Source organism: Schistosoma mansoni, chromosome 2 (genome assembly GCF_000237925.1).
Source record: "Schistosoma mansoni strain Puerto Rico chromosome 2, complete genome".
NCBI classification, from domain to species: Eukaryota; Metazoa; Platyhelminthes; class Trematoda; order Strigeidida; family Schistosomatidae; genus Schistosoma; species Schistosoma mansoni.
In genome coordinates this window covers 30,534,020-30,560,552 of record NC_031496.1, presented here as the reverse complement: position 1 = coordinate 30,560,552, position 26,533 = coordinate 30,534,020, and the positions used below count along the sequence as shown (strand labels likewise).

The 26,533-nt window shown below is 36.1% G+C and overlaps 1 protein-coding gene and 1 non-coding gene across 2 annotated transcripts in view; both read right to left on the bottom strand.

Annotated features, from left to right (window-relative positions):
* The window catches only part of Smp_147760 (hypothetical protein), a gene marked incomplete at its 3' end in the record, with an annotated part of 79,670 nt that extends 57,465 nt beyond the window's left edge, over positions 1–22,205 (bottom strand). The window contains exons 1-4 of the mRNA XM_018796355.1: positions 22,184–22,205; positions 19,052–19,616; positions 15,942–16,058; positions 6,665–6,903 (exon numbers count right to left, since the gene is read on the bottom strand). Coding sequence (XP_018650576.1) covers positions 6,665–6,903; positions 15,942–16,058; positions 19,052–19,283 — 588 coding nt within the window. The 5' untranslated portion in view covers positions 19,284–19,616; positions 22,184–22,205. The remainder of the gene's footprint in view (positions 1–6,664; positions 6,904–15,941; positions 16,059–19,051; positions 19,617–22,183) is intronic.
* On the bottom strand, positions 6,062–6,133 carry Smp_tRNA_01620_Pseudo_TGA.1.1. Its single transcript has one exon. It is a non-coding gene (tRNA).
* Positions 22,206–26,533: the final 4,328 nt, after the last annotated feature.

Genomic DNA, 26,533 nt, shown 5'->3' with positions numbered 1-26,533 from the left:
GCTGCCATCCAACGGTGTGACTTCGAGAAGTATTTCTAGGAGCTCTAGTGAGAAGCAGTGACCAGTGGAGTTCAAACCACGTCTGTTGTGAGATATCAACTCACTGAAGACCATTGGTGAATGGTTACTTAACTTCGTGGATCAGTTGAAGTTAGACATTAACACCGTTGGATGCCAGCTCGGTGGTCTATCGGTTAAGGGCTTCGGCTCGAGACTGGTAGGTCCTGGGTTCGAATCTGGCGAGGGCGGGTTCGTGGATGCGCACTGCTGAGGAGTCCCATAATAGAACGAAACGGCCGTCCAGTGTCTCTAGGTTTTCCATGGTGGTCTAGCTTCAATTGACTCATGCTTTCTACTATGAAAAATACTAAATCTCCACAAAACCCCTTCTGATAATTAATAACAGCTAAGTAAAATAACTTTTTTGATCAAAATGATAATATTCATCTGGTAGAAACAACGTAGAATCTAGTATGGACATGTTTATCTGTTCAAGTTGTAACAATTTACCTTACTAGTACAGTGTGAGGTAAGCTGAAAAAGTGAAAACTAACGGCGCTGAAATAATAGTAATATCAATAGTAGTAGTGTTAAACTACATACAAAAAATTCTAGACTCAGATTTCGTGCTAGTTGACAGTCTTCAGCGGTGTGTATCTTCATTTTCAATAGAAATAATGGTCACTGTGGGATCTAAACCAGTATAACCGGATGTCATAGACAGAGATGTTAACATTGAGCAATTTGGGCTACGATCAATCTCCTTTAGAACTGAGATACACTGATTAGTCACTGAATTGTTACCGATATCCTATATGTCTAGTCCTTAGTGCTGGTCGAATTCTTTTGATCAAGTTTAAATATAGTCACTAGTTTACGTCACTCCATATAGAATGTTTTAATGTTAGATGGGTGGTTGATCCCTGAAATTCAATCACCATTAAGGGCTAAACAAACATTGTATTGGTCACTACTATCCACGGATCAATTAGTAAAGATTTGCAAATCATTTTTCCAATCTACAATACACAACCAATCAAAAAAATGAACTCAATATTCTAAACACATTGCTAATAAGTAAAACAGAAATCATCTAGTGATGTACCAAGTAGAAACATCAGATCATTATACATTTAATTTTCAACTATTTATATTTAAACACTAGTAGTGAACTACTACTACTACTACCATAATGTAATTTATGCATCCATAATACTCATTTGGAATGAGGCCAAATTATACAATATTACTACAAATAAAATATAAATACATTCAAAAACTGAACTTCATTTGCAATAATGACAATATTAATGTTAATGATCTTGTAATAAGTTAGTATTTTATATGTATGACGATGATGATTCAAGAAAACAATCATTTATTAGGTCATATACAACATCTTTTCATATCAATCACAATGTATGAAACAGTAGTACCCTGTTAGATTTGTATGAATAACAAGTAATTGAAGTATAAACTTTGAATGATTGACATCTCTTTTAATCGATGATTAACTAACCAATCAAGTTACTACTAATCAATATTAATAATAATAATAGTGATACCAATAATCACTGATTACATCCTTTTATTAAAATATAAACATATATTTCCCACATTCTAACTGGATCATTCATTAAGTTTCACATTATATACTAAACTTGTTTTTATCAGAAGGGGGTTTCTGTGGAGATTTAGTATTTTCTTCACAAAAACCCCCTTCTGATAATAATAATCATATGCTCACTAGTGACTGGCTTCGAGAGGTAAATCCAGGGGTTCTAATGAGAAGCAGTGACCAGTGGAGTTCAAACCACGTCTGTTGTGAGATATCAACTCACTGAAGACAATTGGTGAATGGTTACTCAACTTCTTGGATTGGTTTAAGTTAGACATTAACACTGTTGGATAGTAGCTGGGTCAGTGGTCTATCGGTTAAGTGCTTTTGCGCGTGACTGATAGGTCCTGAGTTGGAATCTCGAGATCGGGATCGTGGATGCGCACTGCTGAGAAGTCCCACACTAGGACGAAATCGCCATCCAGTGATTCCAGGTTTTTTCCTGGTGGTCTAGCTTCAATTGACTCACGCTTTCTACTAAACTTATTTATTAAGTAAAGGTTAAGTAAATTTTGCTAATCATTATCCTCGACTGAATGAACATGTGCATACACGCACATGAAGACATGGAAACAAATATAACATACAGATGCACATAATTATTTTAGTTCTCAGTATTTTGTACAATCCTGGAAATTGGTAGTATAAAATTAATTGCACTTCCATAACATAGTTGAAAGTGTGAGTCAATTGAAGCTAGACCACCATGGAAAACCTGGAAGTACTGGACGGCGGTTTCGTCCTAGTGTGGGACTCCTCAGCAGTGCGCATCCACGATCCCGCATTCGCGAGATTCCAACCCAGGACCTACCAGTCTCGCACCAGAGCACTTAACCGATAGACCACTAAGCCGGCATCCGATGGTGTTTATGTCTAACTCCAACCAATCCACCAAACCACTTCCATAGCACACAGAAATGTGGTTTTATAAATAATAGATGCATAACACTATTTTGATTTGTGTACACATATGTGACTGAGAATAGGAAAAAAGTTTAATAAACTTCATTCCTATCAGTTCAGTTGTTTATCCCACTTAAATGTAACTCATTCAACTAAATAGACATTTATATACTCAATCTGAGCCAAACGTTTAGTTTAAAAGCTAGTGATACTATCTGACTGTCTAAAGCGAAATAGAGTTTAAACAGGTAACTTAATATTTATATAGAATAAATGGAATGTGGCTAGTAGTAGAATCTAGGATGCATGTTTCATCCCATCTAAGACTTATCAGCTGGATGTATCTGCATCCCAGAGTTGATGTTCACTCCAGGACTCAAATTGAATACCGTTTGCTTCAGACGTCATCGCTTTATCTACTTAGCTACTGGATTTAAACAGCCACTCACCTGTGAAACAGGCATGAATTTAAATTTAATTTATAACGGTTTGGATTATCTCGTTGTTGATATTTTGACTGAACTTTGAGGTAACTCAACAGTTAAAAATCAAGTGATATAGTTAGAAAGTAATTTGTTCAACAATATTAAGGGGCAATTATTGATTAGCTAGCACTTGAAGACTTTGTATACCATTTAAAACATAGAATAGAAAGATATCATGTATATATTCGTAGTAGAAAATTATTTTTGGGTTGGTGCACACGGCGAGTCCACCTAGAGGAGTTGGAAAACCCTGATTCCAAACCAATGGTGCACATGGGCTCCAGTATCCTGACAGAACAAATGGCGTGTGAACCAATTGTTGGTCATCGGCTACCATGGGACTGCATCTCCTCACGATTCTCCACTGCCTTGTGGATCAGACCTTTAGGTCAAAGGCTCCGGGTGTGGCTCCCTAAAGAAACCACCTGCTTGAGTTTGGGAACCTGGGCAGTATCACAGCCCTCACACAAATCAAATGAGATTTGTGTGGCGCATATGTATCTGATGCTTCCTTGTACCAATATTTATGTGTTTAAATAAAATAAATAAATAAATAAGAAAAATATTTATTTGAGTAAATGACCTGAATTACGATCAAAACACTCTTCTTTCAGAATTATGTCCAAAATCTAGACGATCATAAAGCTTATGAGGAATGACATGATTACATAACCAGTCATAATGTTCGTCATGAACAGCATTTTTATCAATCGATGTATAACTATATTTATTTATAGTACATATATTTCATATAATTGACTTAAAATAGAATTTTTAAAGTATCCTATAGAAACTATTAATTAAGGATATGTTAAAAAAGAGGAAAAAGAATCCCGACATCAACTTTCTTCCATAGAAATTATTTTCACCTTCATTCAAAATGGGATGTTAAAACTTATTATTGATTAATTATTATTATTATTCCTAATTTCTTAAGTTGCCAATTATTTTGCCAATCGATTTGTCCGGATGGTTTACTTTCGTTACAAAATAAATGAATTTTTACCAGTATACATATAATTTTATATAGTTGAAATCATTAGTCAGTTAAAGCTAGACCATCATGGAAAACCTGGAAGCATTGGACAGCCGTTTCTTCCTATTGTGAGACTCCTCAGCAGTGCGCATCCACGATCCCACCTCGCGAGATTCCAACCCAGGACCTATCAGTCTCGCGCAAGAGTACTTAACCCCTAGACCACTGGGCCGGTATCCAATGGTGTTAATGTTCAACTTCAAACAATCCACGAAATTGAGCAACCATTCACCAATTGTCTTCAGTGAGTTGATATCTCCCAACAGACCTGGTTGAACTCCATTGGTTACTGCTTCTTACTAGAACTCCAGGAAATACCTCATGGAGCATATGACCATTATCAGAAGGGAGATTTTTGTGACACTTTTTATGAATCAAATTCAGAGTAATGAGTTTACAATTTAAACTAATCATGGAGAAAAACCCTTCATCAAAACAGTTGTCTAGTAATTAGTAACTTATGTGGAGGTGATTTTCTGAAGTTATAATTGTAAATAGTAACCGATGGAGTTCAGACATGTAGGGAGTGAAATATTCGTTCCTAGTAGGATTGGATGATTGTTGCATTATAACATGAAATGATTGATTTTGAAAATGTGTACTATAGGAAGACAACTAAACAGTCTTATAATTCACCTGTTGCCACGAAACCGAAAGGTCTTGGATTCAAGCTACGGTGAAATTGTCGGTGCACACTCCCCATACGTTCCACACTAGGATGAAATAGCTGTTCAATTCACCTTGGGTTTTAACGGTATCCTAAAACAGAACATTGTGTTCTAAATACTGACAACAGATCGGACTCGCCAAAAAACCTAATTAAACTTATTTAATTATTGTAGAGACTGGTTAATAAACCTTTATTTAATTAACAAACCATTTTTTTCATACTATTTTAATGTACTATGTAGTTTGTTTATCAGCAGAAGACTGAGAGATTGTCTTTGCTTAAATCTTGAGTTCCGTATAAAAATAGATAAATACATGAATAATTTAACACACACATATCTGGCAGACGAATGAAAAAAAACTTGATATAATTAACAACAGTCTGTGTGTGTAGTTCTGATAGACATATAGTCACAATAAAAAAAACTTGGCAGTCGAATAGTCATTGGAGTAATATGAATAACTTGAAATCTATTCACTCAAGGGATAAGGTAGACTGAATAAACAATTAGACATCGATTCAACCACACCTCTTATCATTAGCCTGTTAACAATTAAAAGAAATAATAAAAAACAAGGAGCAATGACTAAACGTTGAGAATATAGTTCGAAAAAACAGTATGGAAAGGTAAGTTCCGAGAAATTTTGGAACCGAAGACCTAGCGTAATGTTGAGAGTGAATCCATCTCCATCGTTTTGATTGATTTTAAACCAAATCACTTAACCTATCCAAATACTGACTAGGGTTACTTCGACCGATCCAACTAGATAGCCCAAGTTTATCAACAGAGCTCCGATCACCAATTAACAACTTCATGAACTGATGCTGTTTTTTAGTTTGGTCGCCATTAGTTTTATTCTGATTTACTCTTACATAAGCGTTAACATAACTTGTCGAGGAAGGCGGTAGTTATGCATATACAACACAGTGTAATAATAAAAAGGGTATACGGATAAAGATCAATAAAGATCATATGATATAACAACAGACAAAACATAAAGTTTGCGTGAAAGAATTTAAGTTGTACAGTTGATGTTATTAACAGTTTACCTTTCACATAAGTCCTTATATAAGCATACACTAACACCGCCTGTAATTCAATTAAAGCAAAACAAGCTTATAATGAAATAATTGAATTTTATAGTGTATTAACAACTTAAATATTATTTATTATTAATAATTTACAGGTATCAATTAGTTCAGTTATATAATCAACTTTCTACGAATGTATATACATTATTGCAAACAATTTTACTGATTATTTTCATATGCTGAAGTTTGTAACAATATTTACAATGTTGTAAGTAAAGATGGATAGTGGCTAGCATTGGAATCCAGAAAGCAAGTTTCGTCCTATTTGGGACTCGAACCCAGTACCTTTCGTTTCAAACGCCACCGCGTTATCCACTCGGCCACTGAGTCCTGATATCCACTTGCTTGTGCAGGTACATCCAGCTGACGAGTCCCAAATAGGACGAAGTAGCGCACGTTCTGGATTCCACTGCTAGCCACTATCCATCTTTGCTTACAACTTGGTAACTGATGTAATATAAATCGATTTAAGTTATTAAAGGTCTAATCAGTAAAGTGAAGGGACATCAACAACGGCAGAATGCAAAACTGTAGAAATATGAGTACTAACAATGATGAAATAATAGAATGAACAAGCGGCAGCAACAAAAAATCAACACAATTAAATGAATGCGGCATCACGTATGTCAAATACTTCAAACGTTTATTAACTACAACCTAGTCAATATATATGTAGTGTATGCTACCTATGGGCTATGATATATATATATATATATATATATATATATATATATATATATATATATATATATATATATACCTAAAAGCTAATTTATCAAGCTTAGTTTAAATTATTTTATCTATTCTGGGTAAGTAAAAAAAAACCTAAGGAAATGAATGTGACATCATAATCCTCTTACCTTATTTACCATTCCGGATGTAGATTGCTTTTTAACTTCTAATTGTTTCTCCTTTATCCTTCTTTCCCTTTCATCTAAACCTTGACGAAGCTTCAAAGGGACACATTGGCTAAGACTACCAGATAATGATGCAGGTCTTTCTAAACGAGGTTTTGAAGAACCAAAATCTATAACAAATGCTTCAGCAGGAGGTCGAGTAGAATTTTCCTCTGATGTTAAATTAATATCCGCTTTCATACCTGTAGACAAACAAAAAATTAAAGCCTAATGTAAACTTTATGCTAAAACTAATAGGTAAATAAAAGCTTACAAAGTATTGTCGTCTGTTTCTGTGTGGATAAAATATTAGTTTATTAACAATACAAGTATCTGAAACAAAAAGGTTATACAGTGGGCCAATCAGAAATGGGCAGCTGATAAGTGCATGTGATTGGCTAAGAAATGGCTTTCATTTTCAAGAGGTGAGACAGGCCACTAATAGTTTTAGTTTCCTAAGGGATATCCTTTTTCACTTTATAACTTTTCTCTCAAACGGCCGTGTTCGTGTGTAGAAAGAGTGTATCAAAATAAACTCTTGGACAGTACGTGTCACGACAAGATGATAAAGTATTTAGCACATAACATTAAGCGAACAGTTATATAATCTAAAGGATTAAAAGAAGAGAATTTAAGTTAGCCTGTGTATACTTAACTTTATATTTATTGCCTTGAATATAAATAAGTTTGTCGGATAGTTCTTTTTTGATGGTAAATTAGATTAGCGTTCAAAACAAACCTCTGATGGATAAAAAGGCTCAATGCTCTATTCGCATTGGTAATCAATGTTTGGTAACAAAAGTATTTATAAAGAGCTCTAGTTGTGCCGATTCAATGTGACAACTTGGTCGAAGCACATTAATAACTAACCCCATATGGTTTATAATTGTCTGACTTCTTGATAGGGATCATCTGAATAATTCTTCAATATCTTTTTTTAGTTGTTACATTTAATGACAATCCCACCAACGCATAACCTTTTTAGAAACATCCGTCATAAAATCAAATATCGAACGACTGATGATGAACCTCCAAAAATCTGATTCCTTATCTTCACACCATTCACTATTATTGAGATTACGAGGAATATATACACATGATTCATAAGTAGACATTTCTGTATATACACAGTGTCAACCTTATTGAATGAGTTCCGGAACTTTTTAAAAACTGCTGTGGAGTCCCATACTAGGACGAAACGGTTATCCAATCCATCCAAGTTTTCAATGGTGGTCTAGCTTACATTGACTCATGGATTCAACTGTTAAAATATTGATTGAAAGTCAAAGTTGAATCAAAGATAATACCATATTTTATTATAGTTGAGTTGCTAAAAAGAATGTCCAATTCATTAATATACTGTTTATTTTGCATTAGTGAATTCCTAATAAAACAGAAAGTTTACAATATTAGTTCGATTGAAAATGACTAGTCAAGATTTATTTATTTATTTATTTAAACACATAAATATTGGTACAAGGAAGCATCAGATACATATGCGCCACACAAATCTCATTTGATTTGTGTGACGGCTGTGATACTGTCCAGGTTCCCAAACTCAAGCAGGTGGTTTCCTTAGAGGGCCACATCTGGAGCCTTTGACCCTAAAGGTCTGATCCACAAGGCAGTGGAGCATCGTGAGGAGATGCAGTCCCATGGTAGCCGATGACCAACAATTGGTTCACACGCCATTTGTTCCTTCAGGATACTGGAGCCCATGTGCACCATTGGTTTGGAATGAGGGTTTTCCAACTCCCCTAGCTGGACTTTCCGTGTCCACCAACCCGGTTAAAACACCGGACATTCGCTTTTCGTCCTTTCAGTTTCGTAAACAGTAATGTTATGAGAAGGCAGTGAGTAGGACTTCCCTCGCAGAGGCTGTATACGCATGGCCATGTGAGAGCATTTGGAGAGAGAGAGCGGACTCTCCCTGCTCTCGGCCGTACCAGGGCATTTGGGGGCTATATGATCTAATTATCATTAACTTCATCAAAGTATGTTATCCTTAGTGTGTAGTGGATGAATTTTTTTTAACTCTGATGATATACAGCCTATGGATGGTTAGTAATATTCAAGATGCTTCTTCAATTTTTGAAAGAACAAAATTCTGTAAACTCATTAACCTCCCAATGGATTATAAAGTGTTATTTCAGTACGATAAAATAACCAATAGGAATTCCAAAAAGAACAATAATTTAGTTATTTCAAGAATAGAATACATTATGTAGCTTCATTCATTTATTATGTTTTGATTACAACTGGTAAGCAATCTATTTTATGTGATTAATAATCAAAACGTTCTTCAGAAAAACAGTTGAAGAAGTAGCCTACAATGAGTCACAAAACGTCAGAAAATCTAGTTTTTCTACTCATTGAGATATTAGAAATATATTAATTTATTTATAACAATCTACCTAATATTTTCAAAGTTGAATTCATGAGTCAATTGAAGCTAGACCACCATAGAAAACCTGGAAGCACTGGACGGTCGTTTCGTCCTAGTATGGGACTCCTCAGCAATGCACATCCACGATTTCACCCCCCGCACGATTCGAACTCAGAACCTATTAGTCTCGCTGTTAGAGAGTAGTGATAAGTATATTGCTGAATATTGGCTTGTCCTCTCGAATTGTGAGGGCTTGGTACCAAGAGTTGTTCGCTTGGGTTACTCCGCAATTGTCCCGTATATGACAGTAAATTTACAAAAACTATAATTGTAAATTATTTATGTTTATAAGTTTGAGTTAAATCAACTTTCGTATTATTTATTTCCCAACTGTGGAAATATTCCAATGGATTTACATATTTCAAATTTTTAACTAACTAATCATCTCTCTGTTTATTAACCATGTCATTCATTTATAAGTTTTGATAAAGGGATTAAAACTCAAACAATGCAAAAACAGTAAAACATAAGGGAGAAATCGTATTGATTGTTTTTTTTCTCTTTTAGACCGTCTTTTAGCGGAACAAAATGCGACAAAACATAGAAATTCATGCACGGAAAACTCCATACAAGTACGCTATAAACACTGACAAAAATATTACTTAAATGGAGAATGTTTTGAAGATAGAAGTGGCGGAAAACTTCTTCACAATTGATTATGAACTCAGTAAAGACTTGATTGGTTACCACTAGAATAGAATGTATCACAATACTTTGTATTTTATGTGGAAAATGTCTTAGTGATTAAATGTATAAAATACTTTTAATAAGGCAATTAAAATGTATTTAATTTGACTAATATATAAACGAGAAGGGGTTTTATGGAGATTTCGGTATTTTTCTCATTATAATCATATGCTCACTAGTGACTGACTTCAAGATATATGTCCTGGAGTTCTAGTGGGAAGCAGTGACTAGTGGAGTTTATCCAGGTCTGTTGGGAGATATCAACTCACTGATGACATTAGTGAATGGTTGCTCAATTTCGTTGATTGGTTGAAGTTAGACATTAACACCGTTGGATGCCGGTCAGCTCAGTGGTCTATCGGCTAAGGGCTCTGGCTCGAGACTGGTAGGTCCTGGGTTCGAACCTCGTGAGTGCGGGATCGTGGATGCGCACTGCTGAGGAGTCCCATAATAGGACGAAACGGCCGTCCAGTGCTTCCGGGTTTTCCATGGTGGTCTAGCTTTAATCGACTCATGATTTCAACTTTGTAATATATTAATGTCTATAGATTTTCATATTATCAAAATCTATTAGATGAGTATAGACCTAATATCTTCCTTTTACTATTGTATTGATAATCGAAATTAAAACTCATTAAATCATTTCAGTCCTTTAATATGCTGATATTAGCAGATCTATTGTAAGCTGTAATTAGGCTCAGATCGGAACTCATCAATACTAGAGAACGAATTAAGTATATGCTAGAAGATTCTTGAGTAAATTACATTTAAACTCGAGTGTTCAATAATAATTGTTTTTCAAGACCATTGGAACACATGCTGCCCTATCTCTCGTTCTCAGTTCTTCTTTTGATTTGATAAGAGCTGAGTGAGGTATCGTGTTTTGGGAATACTAGACACCAGAAGTACATAACAGTAGATCATTTCAGATTTTAGTGGCATCAAGTGTTCTGAAAAAATTTTTCTCAGTCGGTATACTATGCACGAAAACTGAAGTACTTATCATTAAACAATCAATATTTGAGCCTAAGAAAATTATTGATTTCAAACGCTAAGTGAATAGACAGTAAATCTATCGTGTTTTTCACACCGGACAGTGATTTAACCTTGTTGTTTTCAAACTTCTGCAATCAATAACTTCCTTTCAATAAATTAAATCTTGTTGTTACTAAGGTAGTCATTTATTTAATCTTACAGAGCTTTACAACGTTTGTTAAAAATTCAAGCCTATGAAATAGTAGTGGTAGCTTTTAAGTGCATTAAGAATCAGTTTTCCTTGTCAAGACTCTGATATCTCTGGTTATGATTGTAAATATCACTGTTGAAACATCTAAAGCCGTAATCATTTAATTAGTTTCGTCATGTCAACGATTCACTTTTTAAAGATTTATTTAAACACATATATATTGGTACAAAAGGGCACCAGATACATATGCGCCACACAAAATAATGAAAATAGGAAGAGAAAGGATGAAAAGATAAGGCGGACTGAAATGTACAACCAGAAGACTCTTTCAGTTAAGAAAGTTAGAACCACTCTTTATGAAGAAAGAAAGAAGGTTACAGCAGGTTCGCCACTGGCTTCTATTCTGAGCCATATCTGATAACGTCTCTAGCCACTGTGTTGCACCATCTCTCGGACCCCAACCAGGGAGTCGTGAAGGACCAACAGAAGCTAGCCCTTTGCAGCTCTCTTTCATGCCACGACATCATATCATACACTGACCTCCTCTCCGCTTTTTCCAACCAGTCCCAGAGTCGGCAAATAATGCACGACGTGGAATTCTCTGGGACGACATTCGTAGAACATGTCCAAGCCACCGAAGTCGGTGTTTCAAGATGTCGACACCAATCGAAGTATTGTCTCCGTGCCCGAACACACGATGCTGAATCTCTGCATTACTAACATGGTGTTGCCACTGAATGTCAGCAATCCTTCGGAGACAACGATGATCGAACACAGAGAGTCGTCTGACATCCTCAACTCGGAGAGGCCAGGCTTCACAAGCATAGAGAAAAACTGCTCTCACCGACGCGTTGTAGATCCGACCTTTTACAGCCAGACTAACATCACGAAGGCGCCAAAGATGGCCCAGATTGGCGTAAGCCGCTCTGGCTTTCATTATACGTGCATCGATCTCATCACTCACGCCACCACCAGCACTTATGTAGCTACCAAGATACACGAACTTCTCAATTACTTCAATCTGCTCACCATCCAGGGTGAGTACAGGATTAGAATCCTGCCAGTACTTTTTAAAGATAGCAAAAACAAAGGTTAATGCAGAGTAATATGAATTCATTTTATTTCGTTAGGTTCTTATCGAACTGCTGATTAAAAACTAAAGATTTAACAAACATTAGATGATTGTGTAATGAAGCAACTGAAAACAGATGAATGGTAATGAAGAAAGATATAAATTGAAATCAGTCAGTTATGAATTGAAGCAAAATGATAATGATGTGATGAAAACTTTAGAAAGAGTTGAAATAATGAATGATTTACTTTTTCGTTGTGAAGCAGTTAACCGAACCATTCTTGAGACATTATAGAGTTATGAATGTCATTATATATAAACTTAAGAGAATAGAGAAATGTGATCTCTTATTGCTTATCTCTCGTTAACATAACCGCTGAATATAAAGCAGATGAGAATAAGTTTTATTGAGATTCCCTAGACCAACTCAAAAGTAATGAACATATAAATGAATATGTTATAATTCCTAGTTAGTCAGTCAGTTACAATGTAGAACTTCGTACGTACGTACATCAGTTCGAGTTGCCATACCACATTAGCACAGAGATGAAGTTGTCGATTCATCAAATCCCATATTGGTAGAAGTAGTAAGAGTATAAGCATTATGTGAAAGATTAGGGTTTGAAGATGTTATTGAAGGAGTATAATACAATGAAATAAATTTGGAAAGAGAAAAAGGATACAGACATGAAGAATTCAGAAGATTAGAATTTGGCAGAACACAAAGAGTGGATGCACCTTCGCTATTGCAAACGATTTTGAGCCATGTCATTCAAGGTCTCTAACCATCGTTCGCTATCATCTCGCGAATCCCAACCAGGAATTATAATTCCTAACTTTATTGTGTATAACAAGCTGAACTCAAAGAGAACAATATTCAGGAAGTACATTCTGAACCTAAACTATACAGAAGAATAATTTTAATGATGTCATTTTTGTCACCAGATTCGGAAACGAAGGAAACATTACTTGGCTAATGAACTTATATCAACATCTTAATGAATACAAATCGGTCAGTGTGCCTACTTGAATCTTGATTATATTTTAGCTTGATCACATATATATTCGATAAATCCTAATGCATCTCTAACATTTCGTTCAAACTGGATAAAGTGAGAAATAAAAAAGCTTATGAAGAGCACTGTAGGAGCAGGTTGGAACAAAGCTAGGGGCGGCCAGACCAAAACATGGCATAAATCCATGAAGTCACTGACAAGTGGACTGGGCCATGTTGGTAGGTGTAGACTACCTGGTTGGGATTCGCGAGATGATAGCGAACGATGGTTAGAGACCTTGAATGACATGGCTCAAAATCGTTTGCAATAGCGAAGGTGCATCCACTCTTTGTGTTCTGCCAAATTCTAATCTTCTGAATTCTTCATGTCTGTATCCTTTTTCTCTTTCCAAATTTATTTCATTGTATTATACTTCTTCAATAACATCTTCAAACCCTAATCTTTCACATAATGCTTATACTCTTACTACTTCTACCAATATGGGATTTGATGAATCGACAACTTCATCTCTGTGCTAATGTGGTATGGCAACTCGAACTGATGTACGTACGTACGAAGTTCTACATTGTAACTGACTGACTGACTGACTGACAATAACTTCAAGCAGTAATAGGTGGCACGGATGGAAAAATCGAAAATAATAAGTCGTCAGTAAATAATAACCTACTCAAAATTGATGGAAATAACAAAAATGGACGAAATGGACGTCCAGTGCTTCCAGGTTTTCCATGGTGGTCTAGCTTCAATTGACTCATGATTTCAACTATGAAAAATGTATTTGTTTGTCTTAGTCAATTAAAACAACTAGCCTAGAATGAAAACTTATCAGCCAAACAACTCAGTATAGAAATTAAGGCACCCCAAAAAAAGAATCCACCTAATCTATACAATCAACTTTTATCGTTTTATTATTTTTTTCACTCTGTCGATATTTTGCATTAGTGTTGAAGTGTCACAATTTGCACTATGGTATCACTATCCGAAACCTTGGATTATTGAATCCGAGCAATCTAAACATTTTGTGTAAGATTTTGAACTGAGATTTTTTGTTCCTATTAGAAGTCCCAAACTAAAAAGAAAACTTTTCCACACCTAAATAACAGTTGATTTTAATTACCTCTATAGATTGAATTATTGACCTGTTTCAACCTACATCAATGTAACTTAGTGGTTAACTTTTAGTATTCCTGTTCTGATAACCTAAGGGTCTTCACACCAACCACTATAGCAAAGTTATGAGAAAAGTTAAAGATTGAACTCATTGTTGGGCAAAGTTTTTGCGTGGTCTAGATGGGTTGTTAAAGATATAGACAGGCAATAATGAATGAAGATATGAATAAGAACCTTCCATGTAGATGAAGTTTGAATTATTAATACATTTTAGTAAACTCCAAGAAATCTCCTAGAAAAAAACCGAAAATTCAATTTAGTTAGATCTTGTTTATACAAACCCATTTATAGAATGGAAATAATTATCTAATAATCAAGACGGTGAGTGTTTTTCTAAACGTTTACACGGGTATTGTAAGCACAGATGGATAGTGGCTAGCAGTGGAATCCAGTTTGACGCGCGTTTCGTCCTATTTGGGACTCGTCAGCTGGGTGTAACTGCATCTTAGAGTTGATGTTCACTCTGGGACTCTAACCCAGTACCTTTCGCGATATCAAGGCAATACGCACAGTATGCACATATGTCAATTAGAGACTGACCAGTTGCAGTCCTAACACATCGATGGGGAGATTCAAACAAACAATACTAAATGAGTTTACACGGGTAGTTGATCATATCGACAGCATATATCATCTTTCTTAGTAACATACTTTCTACAGATCAAAAAACAATGGTAACAATCATGTATGTTGGTGTGATATTTATTTATAGTTGCCGGTCTTAAACAAATCAGATAGTGTATCACGTGGATAGACTTTAATTCACGTCCAATACGAGTTAAAATAACTACAAAAAGTTGTAAAAAAACTTAAGACGTATCATATACGTATTATTATCAACTTTAGCAACATAGTAACATTGGCATAAATTCCAATGAAAAAGTGTAAATCGTGAGTAAATGAAACAATATTGATCTGATCTCTTTATCTTTTAAAAGACTCTGAATAAACAATAATAGTAAAATGTATAAACTACGTTAAAAAGAACTCAGTGATAAGATTGTTGTTTAATGATAACAGCATAAAGTTGAAATCATGAGTGAATTGAAGCTAGACCACCATGGAAAACCTGGAAGCACTGGACGGCCGTTTCGTCTTATTATGGGACTCCTCAGCAGTGCGCATCCACGATCCCGCACTCACGAGATTCGAACCCAGAACATACCAGTCTCGAGCCAGAGCCCTTAGCCGATAGACCACTGAGCTGACTGGCATCCTACGGTGTTAATGTCTAACTTCAACCGATCCACGAATTATGAGCGACCATTCACCAATTGTCTTCAGTGAGTTGAAAAATACTGAAATCTCCACAAATCCCCTTCTGAATATAACAGCACAAGTTGATTTAGTTGAAGCATAATTGACAAATCCATACAAAAACTGTCTAAATAACTCTATCTCTGTTATGTACTTCGCTTCGAGACATATTATAAGTGTAAGGACCAATGATATTACTTGGTTACCCAAACAGAAGTGCAACGGGGGTAGATGAAATTCGAACACCTTATCTAATCCCACACTATTTGAATACTAATAGAAGTGTAGATGAAATATATTGTAAATTAAACAGGTGTTTTTTAATACATTCGCATTTTTTTGAGAGCAGAAACAACTGGGGATATAAATTTCGGAGCCCATAAAGGTGGAAAAATTAACAAACTTACTGTATTTGCGTGAAGCAACTACAGGATGTACAGTTTCTTGATTTCCAAAAGACGAAGTGTGTGGATAGGAATAGTCGCTGTCACCATCACCCCACCAGCTTGGTTGTCCATAAAGTTCTGCAAAATACAAAATTATTTCACATAAGCAAGAAATTTGACCTCCAATGATCCTTGAAATATTTTTGATATCCATGAAAATAATCGAAATAACGATTTCGACTTCGTTAGTTTGCTTACTCTTGAGAAACCGGAGTAGATGAGGTTGAATAATTTTATCATTCCTTATAAAAACAACTTATCTAAACGCTGAGTGCATCAAACATTTACTTAATACATTATGATTAGAATTTAATTAGAAATAATTTCTAATCTAGATCGGTTCATGGTTTCAAAGAAATTTAAAAATCTCCATAACCTCATATGCTAACTAGTGACTAGCTTCAAGACGAAAACTCACGGACTTCTAGTGAGAAGCCATGATCAGTAGAGTTCAACCATTTTGTGTGTGAGGCAATTATCGACTGAAGACAATCGAAGATGGCTGAACAATATTGTGGATTGATTGAAGTTAGACCTTAACATAGATGGATGCCGACTCAGTGGTCTGGAAGTTAAGTGATGCAGAGCGAGACAGAATATCCTGTGTCCGATTCCCTGTAGTAAGATCATGGGTGCCCATCTCTGGGGAGTCCTATACTAGGACGAAACGGCCTTCCAGTGTTCCCAGGTTTTCAATGGTTGTTTAAATTATATCGGTTCATGATTTCAATGAAATTTAACAATTTCCGCAACCCTATACTAAAAAATACCTTCTAATCTTTTGAATATATGCATAAACTGCTAGTATTTACCGCCCAAAGCGAAGTCAGGTCGCAGAATTAAAAGATACCTAAGCTATTTTTTAGGACAACTGAATATTACCACCAATCCTTACGCAGTAACTTCAGATATCCAATTAAAAAGATCAGAACTTGACTAATCAACTGTAGTACTCTTTACCTGGTATTAACTACCTGGTTGTTGCCATGTCCTATAAATTAATCTTTCAGAAATTTTTCACTTCAAGGATAAAGATCAATAGGTTTCACCCTAATAAATAACTAAAGAATGATTATCCTGAAAACAAGAAGCCTTCGATGGAAAGTTATTAGGAGGATTCTGTACTGAAAGAAAACATTTGCAGCTTAAGTGGGTGCTTTGGTTATTCCTAAGTTCTCCGAGCTGAATGTTTTAATTGTGGAGCTTTCATTGTCATCCTTGAAAACATCGTCACTGCTTACTGCATGAGTTTAAGCGATGATAATGTTTCCCGGAATGACAGTGAAAGTTCCACAATTAAACCATTAAGCTCAGATAACTCGAAAACATCAAGAGAGTTCTGTATTGTTATTAGAATGGGGGTTTGTGGAAATTGTAATAATTTTAAAAGTTGAATTCGTGAGTCGATCTAAGCTAGACCACTATTGAAAATCTGGAAGCACTGGACGGCCGCGCGCGGGATCGTGGATGAACACTTCTGATGAACTCCATACTAGGACGAAACTATGGTCCAGTGCATTCAGGCTTCAATGGTGGTCTGGCATGTATCGACTCAAGAATTCAACTATTAAAACTCTGTACTGCTTGGTCCAATGACTAAATTAGATATGTAACAAAAATGGGGATTTTCAGTATATTAAATTAAATATGCGTAGCAATTCGGAGAATAGTAAACAGGTTATGACTTTTAGATAAAAATTACATCTCTCTTGAACTTAAAAATGTGGAGAGTAATTTTAAAGATAGAACCATACTTTATTTCATTCTTTTTTAGAGTGTATTCGCAATTCACTAGATTATTTTTTTACGTAAAAATATGTCCAAAACAAGCATTTTCGGAAGAGTGGTAGCACTTTCTCTTTTAACACTAAGCTTACTAATAAAATAAATAGGAAAAATTTAACTAACCATACATAATTCGAAAAGTAGCACACTGTACACGTTTTACTCATTTTATCATAAAAATTCATTTCCTACACAAATAAATCAATGATCCTAGGAATGCTAATGTGGTGTGGTAACTTGAGCTGATGCATATGTATCAGCTAGTTATTGTTATCAGCCTTATTACATGAAATATGACTGATTGAGTGTATTCACAAACAACTTAATCTAAGTGAGCCGCAAAATATCAAAATATTATATGATCAGATAATTTTTGTCTGATTGTTTCTCAGCACAGAACTTCTAAATAATACAGCGATTGATATAATATTAACTAGTTACTTTAGATGAATGACTTTCAAACTCTCAGTAAATTGGATACTCCGTCAACTTTATTAGCTTCTATACAACGTGTAGTTTGAGGCACAAATCTACGAATTATTGCTGGGTAAATTTCAAAGGAAATAATGACAGGTATGATTATGCTAGGATCAACTGTTGTCAATATCCCTCGTATCCTATTCTTATGTGCAATGTTTTTTGATGTATTGCTACCATTGAAGTAAATGCTTCTATGGATTTGTTTTTTTCTCTTGTTGTGTTGATGAGGTATGACAACTTTGACCGATGCAAATATGCGCCTGGTCCTACATTGTAAATGACTGACTGAGTTTTCATGAAAGTTTTCTTTCTTGAACCTACCAGCCGACTACACCACATCTTAACTATGTTAGTACCTTGATGGATTGACAGAATGTTCAACAGTGCTCCCAGATAAGCTTTCCGGATTATCTATTTTTCTATTTTTAGGATAGTAAACCGAAGAGGTCAGTTGGTGATAACGTATATTAACCGCCTAAATATGTGATTATTATCAAAATCAATAAGCAACTATTTACCTACATTTCATCTCATACTCAACAAAAACCTACAGACACATGTATTATGTTGTGAGTTACACTTACAGTGTGGCTCAAAAGTTGAGGTATATAGATTACCCTTGAATTAGGCACAAAATGAATAAAAATTGGTTCCCTAAGCCTCTGAATTATGACCAGTCCCACGCACAGAGGTATCATCATATGACACGTTAAAATGCCTTTAATATGAATCCAATACATAGTCCTAAAATGGTGAAGAATGAAACTACCACACCACTCACAAAAAAGTTATGTAGCTATGACTACCTTTTACACTTTTCCTGGATGCTATCAATGATAAATTAGTTTCTCTGGCTGTCAAAGAAAAAACAGGGTCGGAGCTTCCGATAGTTGAGGCAGCGACGGAATCTGTAATGGGCTGTTGTGAAACGCTATCACGTGGACTGTATTTGGGTTTTCGAAAACTTTTCACTACATCTGGACAGTTTGGATTTGATACATCACCAGAGACTGAGTTTGCTCGTTCTGATGAAGTCATATTTTGCAGATTAGGATTCCGTGCATTTGTGATGGGAACATGTTCGCGTTTTTGGTCAGTAACAGTGGAATTAATTCCTGATAGATTAATTAATGTTTGATTATTTGAATGAATAAGTAGATTCGAAAGCTGATTTTCGGGAGAAACAGAATCCAACTGATCATTTTCAAAAGGTGGGCTTTGAACTAAAGAGAAAACACCATCTTGTTGAAGTGACAAAGGACTAGGAGGTTTATCTTCAATAACTTCAGGTTCTGAATTATGACTACTATTAATTTCGCTGCTAGTGGATACACCGATAATCTCTGAATTACATGAATGTTCATGACTTCTCTGTAAAGTCGAAGTGCAACACAAGAGTATGTAAAGTTAACAAGACATTAATATATCATGATATCTAGCAAAAAAGAGGTACTGTGAAAGTAAACAGACCGAGTAAAAATGAACTGACCAACAAAGAGGGATGATTATAACACGGTCAATATTCATGTAAAAGTCGTGTAGTTATACAGTACTCATTGTACAGAAGTAATAACAGAACGCGAACCAGTTCAAAAATAGGGACCACGAAACGTGAGACATGACATAACCTTGTTGTCAACGATTAAGTGGAAATCGCCCTGAATAAAAAGCGTAATGTTGACCAATACCTCATATCTATTGATAGATTTCGGGTTTTGTAGATGTAGATAACGTTTTATTGTCCTTTAAACCTATCGGCGCATTATTTTTAGATAATGATTGTTTGTCGAAATTATATGTATTTGAGGCCAGAAAAGCGAAAAGTATATTTTTAAAACTGGTAAAAGCTTGAACGCTTACTAATTTTGAAGACAGAATCGCAGATAGTGGGAGCTCTTGTGAGGATTGATAAACAAAAGATAACTAACGTGAGACATCACACTTCACTTTTTAATACAATGAATAAAGTGACGGATATTGAGGTTTTTTGGTGCCGTAGGAACGTTAACTTGACAGCAACTATGAAATAAGTGCATCGATTACAGAACAAGCGCTACTTTAGTCAGAACTTGATTTCCTGGGCTGAAGACATTTAAAATCATTAATTTTCATTATTATTATGCTGATGATGTTAACCAATATTCGATATCAACGTGGTAAAGTCAATTTTGATGTTAGGGTGGAGTATATGGTTATAAGGATGAGATCATAACGAAAAGAATTTTCTTGAAATTCAGGATTCCAAATAAGCAGCCATTATACTGATTATGATCTTACCACCAATAATGAACGAAAGACCATACATGAAAATTATGTAGTATATCTATCTACTGCCTACATTTTCTACATAACTTGAAAAAAGGTCACCTTATTGTTCGCTGAGTTGGTGTATTGTTTAACTCGAATACTTAATATGTATACTTCATCTATCACTGACTGTTCATTTGAATAGTAGTGCATCTCAAATGCACTTACATAATCGTCGATAGTCAACAAATTAGATATGCATTTCATCAGCATCAAAATCTATCGATCATTATGGAACTGATTATGGAGTGAATAAAGGGGAAATAAGACAGGTAACCATAAAATGAGGAGTGATCGTTGAAAAACCACTTAAAGATATATTTGGAAGTCAAAACAGCCCATAAAAATCAACTTTTAGTTTCTGTAAACACTTTTAGACCGTTTTTAAACAGTGTCAAATGTAGAGCTCCAAGAATAAACACTGAAGCGGTAACCTGAATTTACGTAACTGAGAGTCAATGTGCCGTCATCAGTAGCCATTGACATATTAACGTAAGCACTTACAATATTAGGATGGCTTTGGTTACAACAGCTCTTCCGCGGGCTAAGTGAATGATGACTTGACATCCCAGGGTCAATGTTGAATTACGGGGAGGAAAACTTCAGCTTGCATGAGGTAACAGAGATAACCCAAAACCAACTCTTAAATATTTGTAGATTCTGACATCATATTCTCTGGAATAAGCACGATAACGGTGTAGGTAACACTAACGCATTACATACAGCACACAATAAGTACCGCAACATTGAAAAAAGGTGCTGAATAAGTACATAATATGTGTTTGCGTAAAACACACATCAAATCAAACGTCTACCTTTATAAAAGCTAACATTCGATTATTCTTTTTCAAAATAGAGTTTTATATGGCAGTTTTTAGTTTTTTTAATATTTGAATTTTCTTTCGTTCCAGTTGAACAATCAAGTTGGAATGACATAGCTCTGCCATTTAGGTGTAGTCACTCCACGTAACTCATCTCTTTTCAAATAAAATATATTATCCTTTTCTCAGACCAGACATGCTCTTCAGGAGTACTAAATATCGTATCTCTGACTGTCACGGTAAGATGGGTAAGTATAGAAAAAGATTTGATTTCCACGCTGAATATTGTTGATAAGGTGATGACATCATGATAAATCCACAATTTTGGGAATGGGCTTGTTATTCTAGTAGCAAGGGTAAATGCAATTTATAACTACTCAGACCATTATTTTACTAGTTTGTGGTCCTCGTTCATCCGACAGGTATCTTATCAAATAGCTTGTTCAGACTTTTGTAAGAATGAGTAGATAAAACAAACTGATATCACACTTACCTCTGCATAAAAAGTTTCAGGAAGAGTTCCCGTAGAAGTGAAAAGTGTAACTTATTATTTCGGTGCTTCGGCAACCTGAAATAGTCTTCAGTAATAAGGATAGTAGGTTGGTGAACCTGTGTTAATCCTGACAGATTTCTTCCTAGCGAAGGTCCAGCCTCTTGAAAATGTTCTCTGATGTGGTTGATACCACTTGTTCGGGTAAGGCGTTCCATTCATTGACCGCACGGTGAGAAAACGGGACCCCACCTTTAGTTTATTAGATCGCGGTTTATGAACCTTCCTGCTATGACTCCGGTGATCATCACTGCTGAAGCGAGCAAAAAAGTGGACATATTAGCACTTAAATCATAATTAGAGATACGAAATGCCAGTATAGGTCACCCCGCGTCATACGATAAGACAAGGGGAAAAGGTTTAGATTTTTCAAACGCACATCGTAAGGATGTTTAGAAAGACCCTTCACCAACTTCGTCCCCGCAAGCTGAACATGTCCAAGTGAGTTAGTATCCTTTATCGGACATGGGATAGATGCTTGGATACAGTACTCTAAGTGTGCTCTTACGTAGGTGGTATATAAGATTCGTAACATCTCGTCCAAGAATTTGAATGCTCGGCGAAGTGACCATAGCGCCCGATAACCTTTGGAAGCAGCTGTGTTGCAGTGAGTAGTTGTTTTCAAGTCGTGACTTGTTATTATTCCCAAGTCTTTATGTTCTTGAACGTGCGGAACAGATGTACCATCATTGGTATAATGGTAGCTATTACCGTGTCCGATATGCATGAGCAAGCTCTTCATCAAAGTAAATTATAAGCCCCAATCATGAGCCTATCTAACTAATTAGTCTAAGTCAGTTTGGTGATTAAAACGATCAGCCTCACTTATTGTTCTTCAGATTTTGACGTCATCCGCAAACAATAACGTCGACGACTTAGACAATAGAGGTAATTCATTGACATACAGAAGGAAATGTAGAGGGTCTAAGATGGTGCCTTGGGGTACACCACTTTTGACCAGCTTCCATTCTGATAACGTTCCATTGACCCTCAATCTCTGCCTGCGGTCACATAAGAAGTTTCCTGTCCATTCCTGTATAGCACCTGTTATTCCAAAGCTCGAGAGCTTCTGCATAAGACCTAAGTGTGCAACCGTGTCAAACGCTTTGCTAAAATCTATGAATATCACGTCGACAGACAGGCCGTTATCTAGGGCTGCTGTCCAATCCTCTCTCGCAATGAGTAAGTTAGTCAAGCATGAATGCTTGTTACGAAACCCATGTTGCTCGGGAGTTAACAGACTATACGAATCTATGTGACTTAATAATTTAACCCGAATCATCTTTTCAAGTTACTTAACGACTATGCTGGTCATGCTGACAGGGCGGTGGTTAGATACGATTCGTCCCTGACCACCCTTAAATATAGGACTGTCTATGGCGTCTTTCCAGTCTCTAGGGAGTTGGGCGATTGAAAGAGACATGCTGAAGAGCGTCGCGAGCGGTCTTGAAATAATGTCCGTAAGCGATGACAGCAAACGTAGATGCAACCCATCGGGGCCCGGTATCTTACAAGGTTTGAGGAGAGTTTCCTCAATCGCGTGTATAGATCCTATGGCTGGTATCGCGGTGTAATTCGGAAGAGTTGTTGTAACAATAAACGTAGAGAAGACTTCACTAAAATAGTTTGAAAAAGTCTCAGCTTTTGCTGAATCAGATTCGGCTAGTAAATCTGAATTTTCGTTTAACAGTAACGCGGGAATACCATCACTACATTTTGTTCGGCGTTTAACATACGAAAACGATCGCTTCCGACAAGTACGGCTACCATATGCAAACTGTCGTTCGTAATTGGTACGGGATTCAGCTATGGTCTGTTTACATACATTCCGGATTTTTTTATATTCGCACTTAAATGATGCTTGTCCTGTAGACAAGAATTGTTTCCTACACTTCGACAACTTCCTGGTTTCCCTATTAATCCATGGAGGGCAACGTGATAGCTTACGTGTTGACCATGGGATAAACGGTTGTGTTACAGATTCAAATGTAGCCTTGAACTAATGCCATTCGTCTTCGATCGATTGGCCAGCACAGCTATATGATGGAGGATCTAGTGTTTCCCAAGCAACGATACGTTGGTACTTTTCTTCAGGTTAAAGCTAGGATACTTGAACCTCCTATAAACTGTGGGGTAGGTCAATACCTCCATTTTACTACTAAAACCTTTGTCCTTCTGTTTATGGGACTATAGTTTCCAGGTGTTTTACCCTTTCTGATAATATACTAGACATGTTAAGGATTTCTCACCCTTATTCCTGGAGATAGACCCTATTATAATCTCATTTGTTTGGAGGAAGATGTGAAGATGGCGGATGGTAAATATGTGACGAAATAACACTTGTTAGTTTGCAAGATCTCAAATGTCTATCCGCAACATGTAGATTCGCAACATCGCCTTTGGCACTTCCCACAACACAGCGAAATCTTCTCTTTGGAGCCCATGAAAAGATAGTGGAAACAATAAGGGATAATTGGCATTATAAATCGTAAATATGATCGTAAATGTAAATGTTCAGTACATTTTCATTGTCATTAGTTCCTAAGCACATGATCTTTGAGGCTGAACGTAAAATATCAGAGAAGATCTGTATTATCCGCCGAACACTTGGAAAAGGTTAGAAATGCTGAATGTAGGAACACATATTGGAGATGGTATTTCTCGATCATGTGAGCGCGGCCACTCCATTTGATCTCTTCCATTCTATATTAAATATATTGTCCTATTCCGAGCCTGGATATATTTGTCAATGGTTAACAAAACACAATGCTGACTGTCAGGTATAATGGGACAGTAGTGTGATCTTCACATAAGATCTTATTGACCAGGTGGTCACATTGTGGCAAATCAAAAATTGTGGATCAGTTCTACCTTGTTGGCAGCAAAAATAGAGGTTTTTAACACCTACTGAAACAGCTATGTGACAATGGTACCACTAATTACACCAGTGCAAAAACAATTGCTGTATGTACTGGACCACGTAACCTAAAATTATATTGGTAATGGACGCATAGTGGTATCGGGTACTAACCACATGATTCCCAAAGCTGAACTTACAATTACTGGGTAGATTGACATATAACATTTAAAGAAGGTCGGTTATGGTGAACGCGGCAAGAAAGAATTGAAATGGCATGAATCTGCCAAACAGACGAAGCCACTATAACCTCTTGGTTTATGTACCAAATATATTACTCTCTTCCCAGCCTAAATACGTTTTTTCAAAAGCGCTAGACGTCACACTGTTGATCGTCGCGATAAGATTATTCAGTGTAGAGAATGATGTGACTTTCGTGTAAGAATTCATGGATTAGGTAGCCACATCATGACAAATCTACATTTTGGGGGTTCGATCTATTATTATAATAGTATTAATGCCGAAGTAGACTATAATTCTACAAATGTACGTAATCCCATCTATCAATTTTGAGAGAAAATACACAGGCTACAAAGACGATAACTTGCCTCGTCAACAACAATGGCCAATAATTTCACTTTCAAATGTTTATAAACACAGTGTACGTTAAATCGATACACTGTCTATCGGAATCACCAAGTTGTATTCTCTGTTCAGCAGAGAATAAACAAAAACATCAGCCACACCATTGACCATGCAGATTATTAACGTAGGTGATCTGTATTGACGATTGGAAGATTACTGTAACTTGATGGCAATCGTGTGATCTCCTAGCTTACATTCAGGCCGCAATATGCGGTTACTAGATAACGTCCATTGCCCATTCGTCGTATCCATGTGCTATGGTTACCTTGATAAGTGTACAACACAAATGAAGTAACTATTATATTAGTAGGAGTAGGTACAAAAAACAGAGTGCGATCACGGCTTTACGACCCATGCCATGGCGTGAAACTAATTTAAGCTCTCTGGTTGTCTGTGGTGTTGATGTCGGTCGACAAATTATTTGATATTTGGCGACTCGACTGGCGGATGATTTGCTCAGGGCACAATCGCATTTCACTGTCCCTACAATAATAACCAGCTATTACAACAGGTACGGAACTTGAGCCCGAAAATCTGTGGAAGCCATTGGAAAGCTTGTGCTATGTTTGTAGATCGCTGGAATTTCAAAATACGTTGGGAAAAACGACTTGAAAAGCTAGACCTCTTTACTTTGTCCTGTCGCAGATCTGACTTTGATGTATTGAATACCAGGAAGTTATTTTGGACTTAATATATCCTCTCTTTCTACCTACTAGATCAGGACACTTCAGATGACGTAGCAGGCGAGTAAAAGAGCCAAGAACGAACAAAATACCCGTGGCATACAGGTCTTCACACTGAGTCATCAATTCTTGGAACCTGTTTATCGAAACAGTGGTGTCCGTACCTTTAACTGATTCATTAAAGAGAAGACTGGACACTCACAGAAGAATAATAGAACAAAATAACACGGGCTGTAGGCCTTCTGTCCTTAGTAAACAAATCTGGCTAAATCACACTCTAAGAAACCGAAAGTTGTCAAGAAACAGGCGGAAAAAATTATTAAACCGAGGACGAAACTTCTCATTTTAGGTTAAAAGAGAAAAAGAAGCTACTTCACAATAATACAAAAACCATCCCCGTCTTTAAAATGTTGAGCAACTTGATA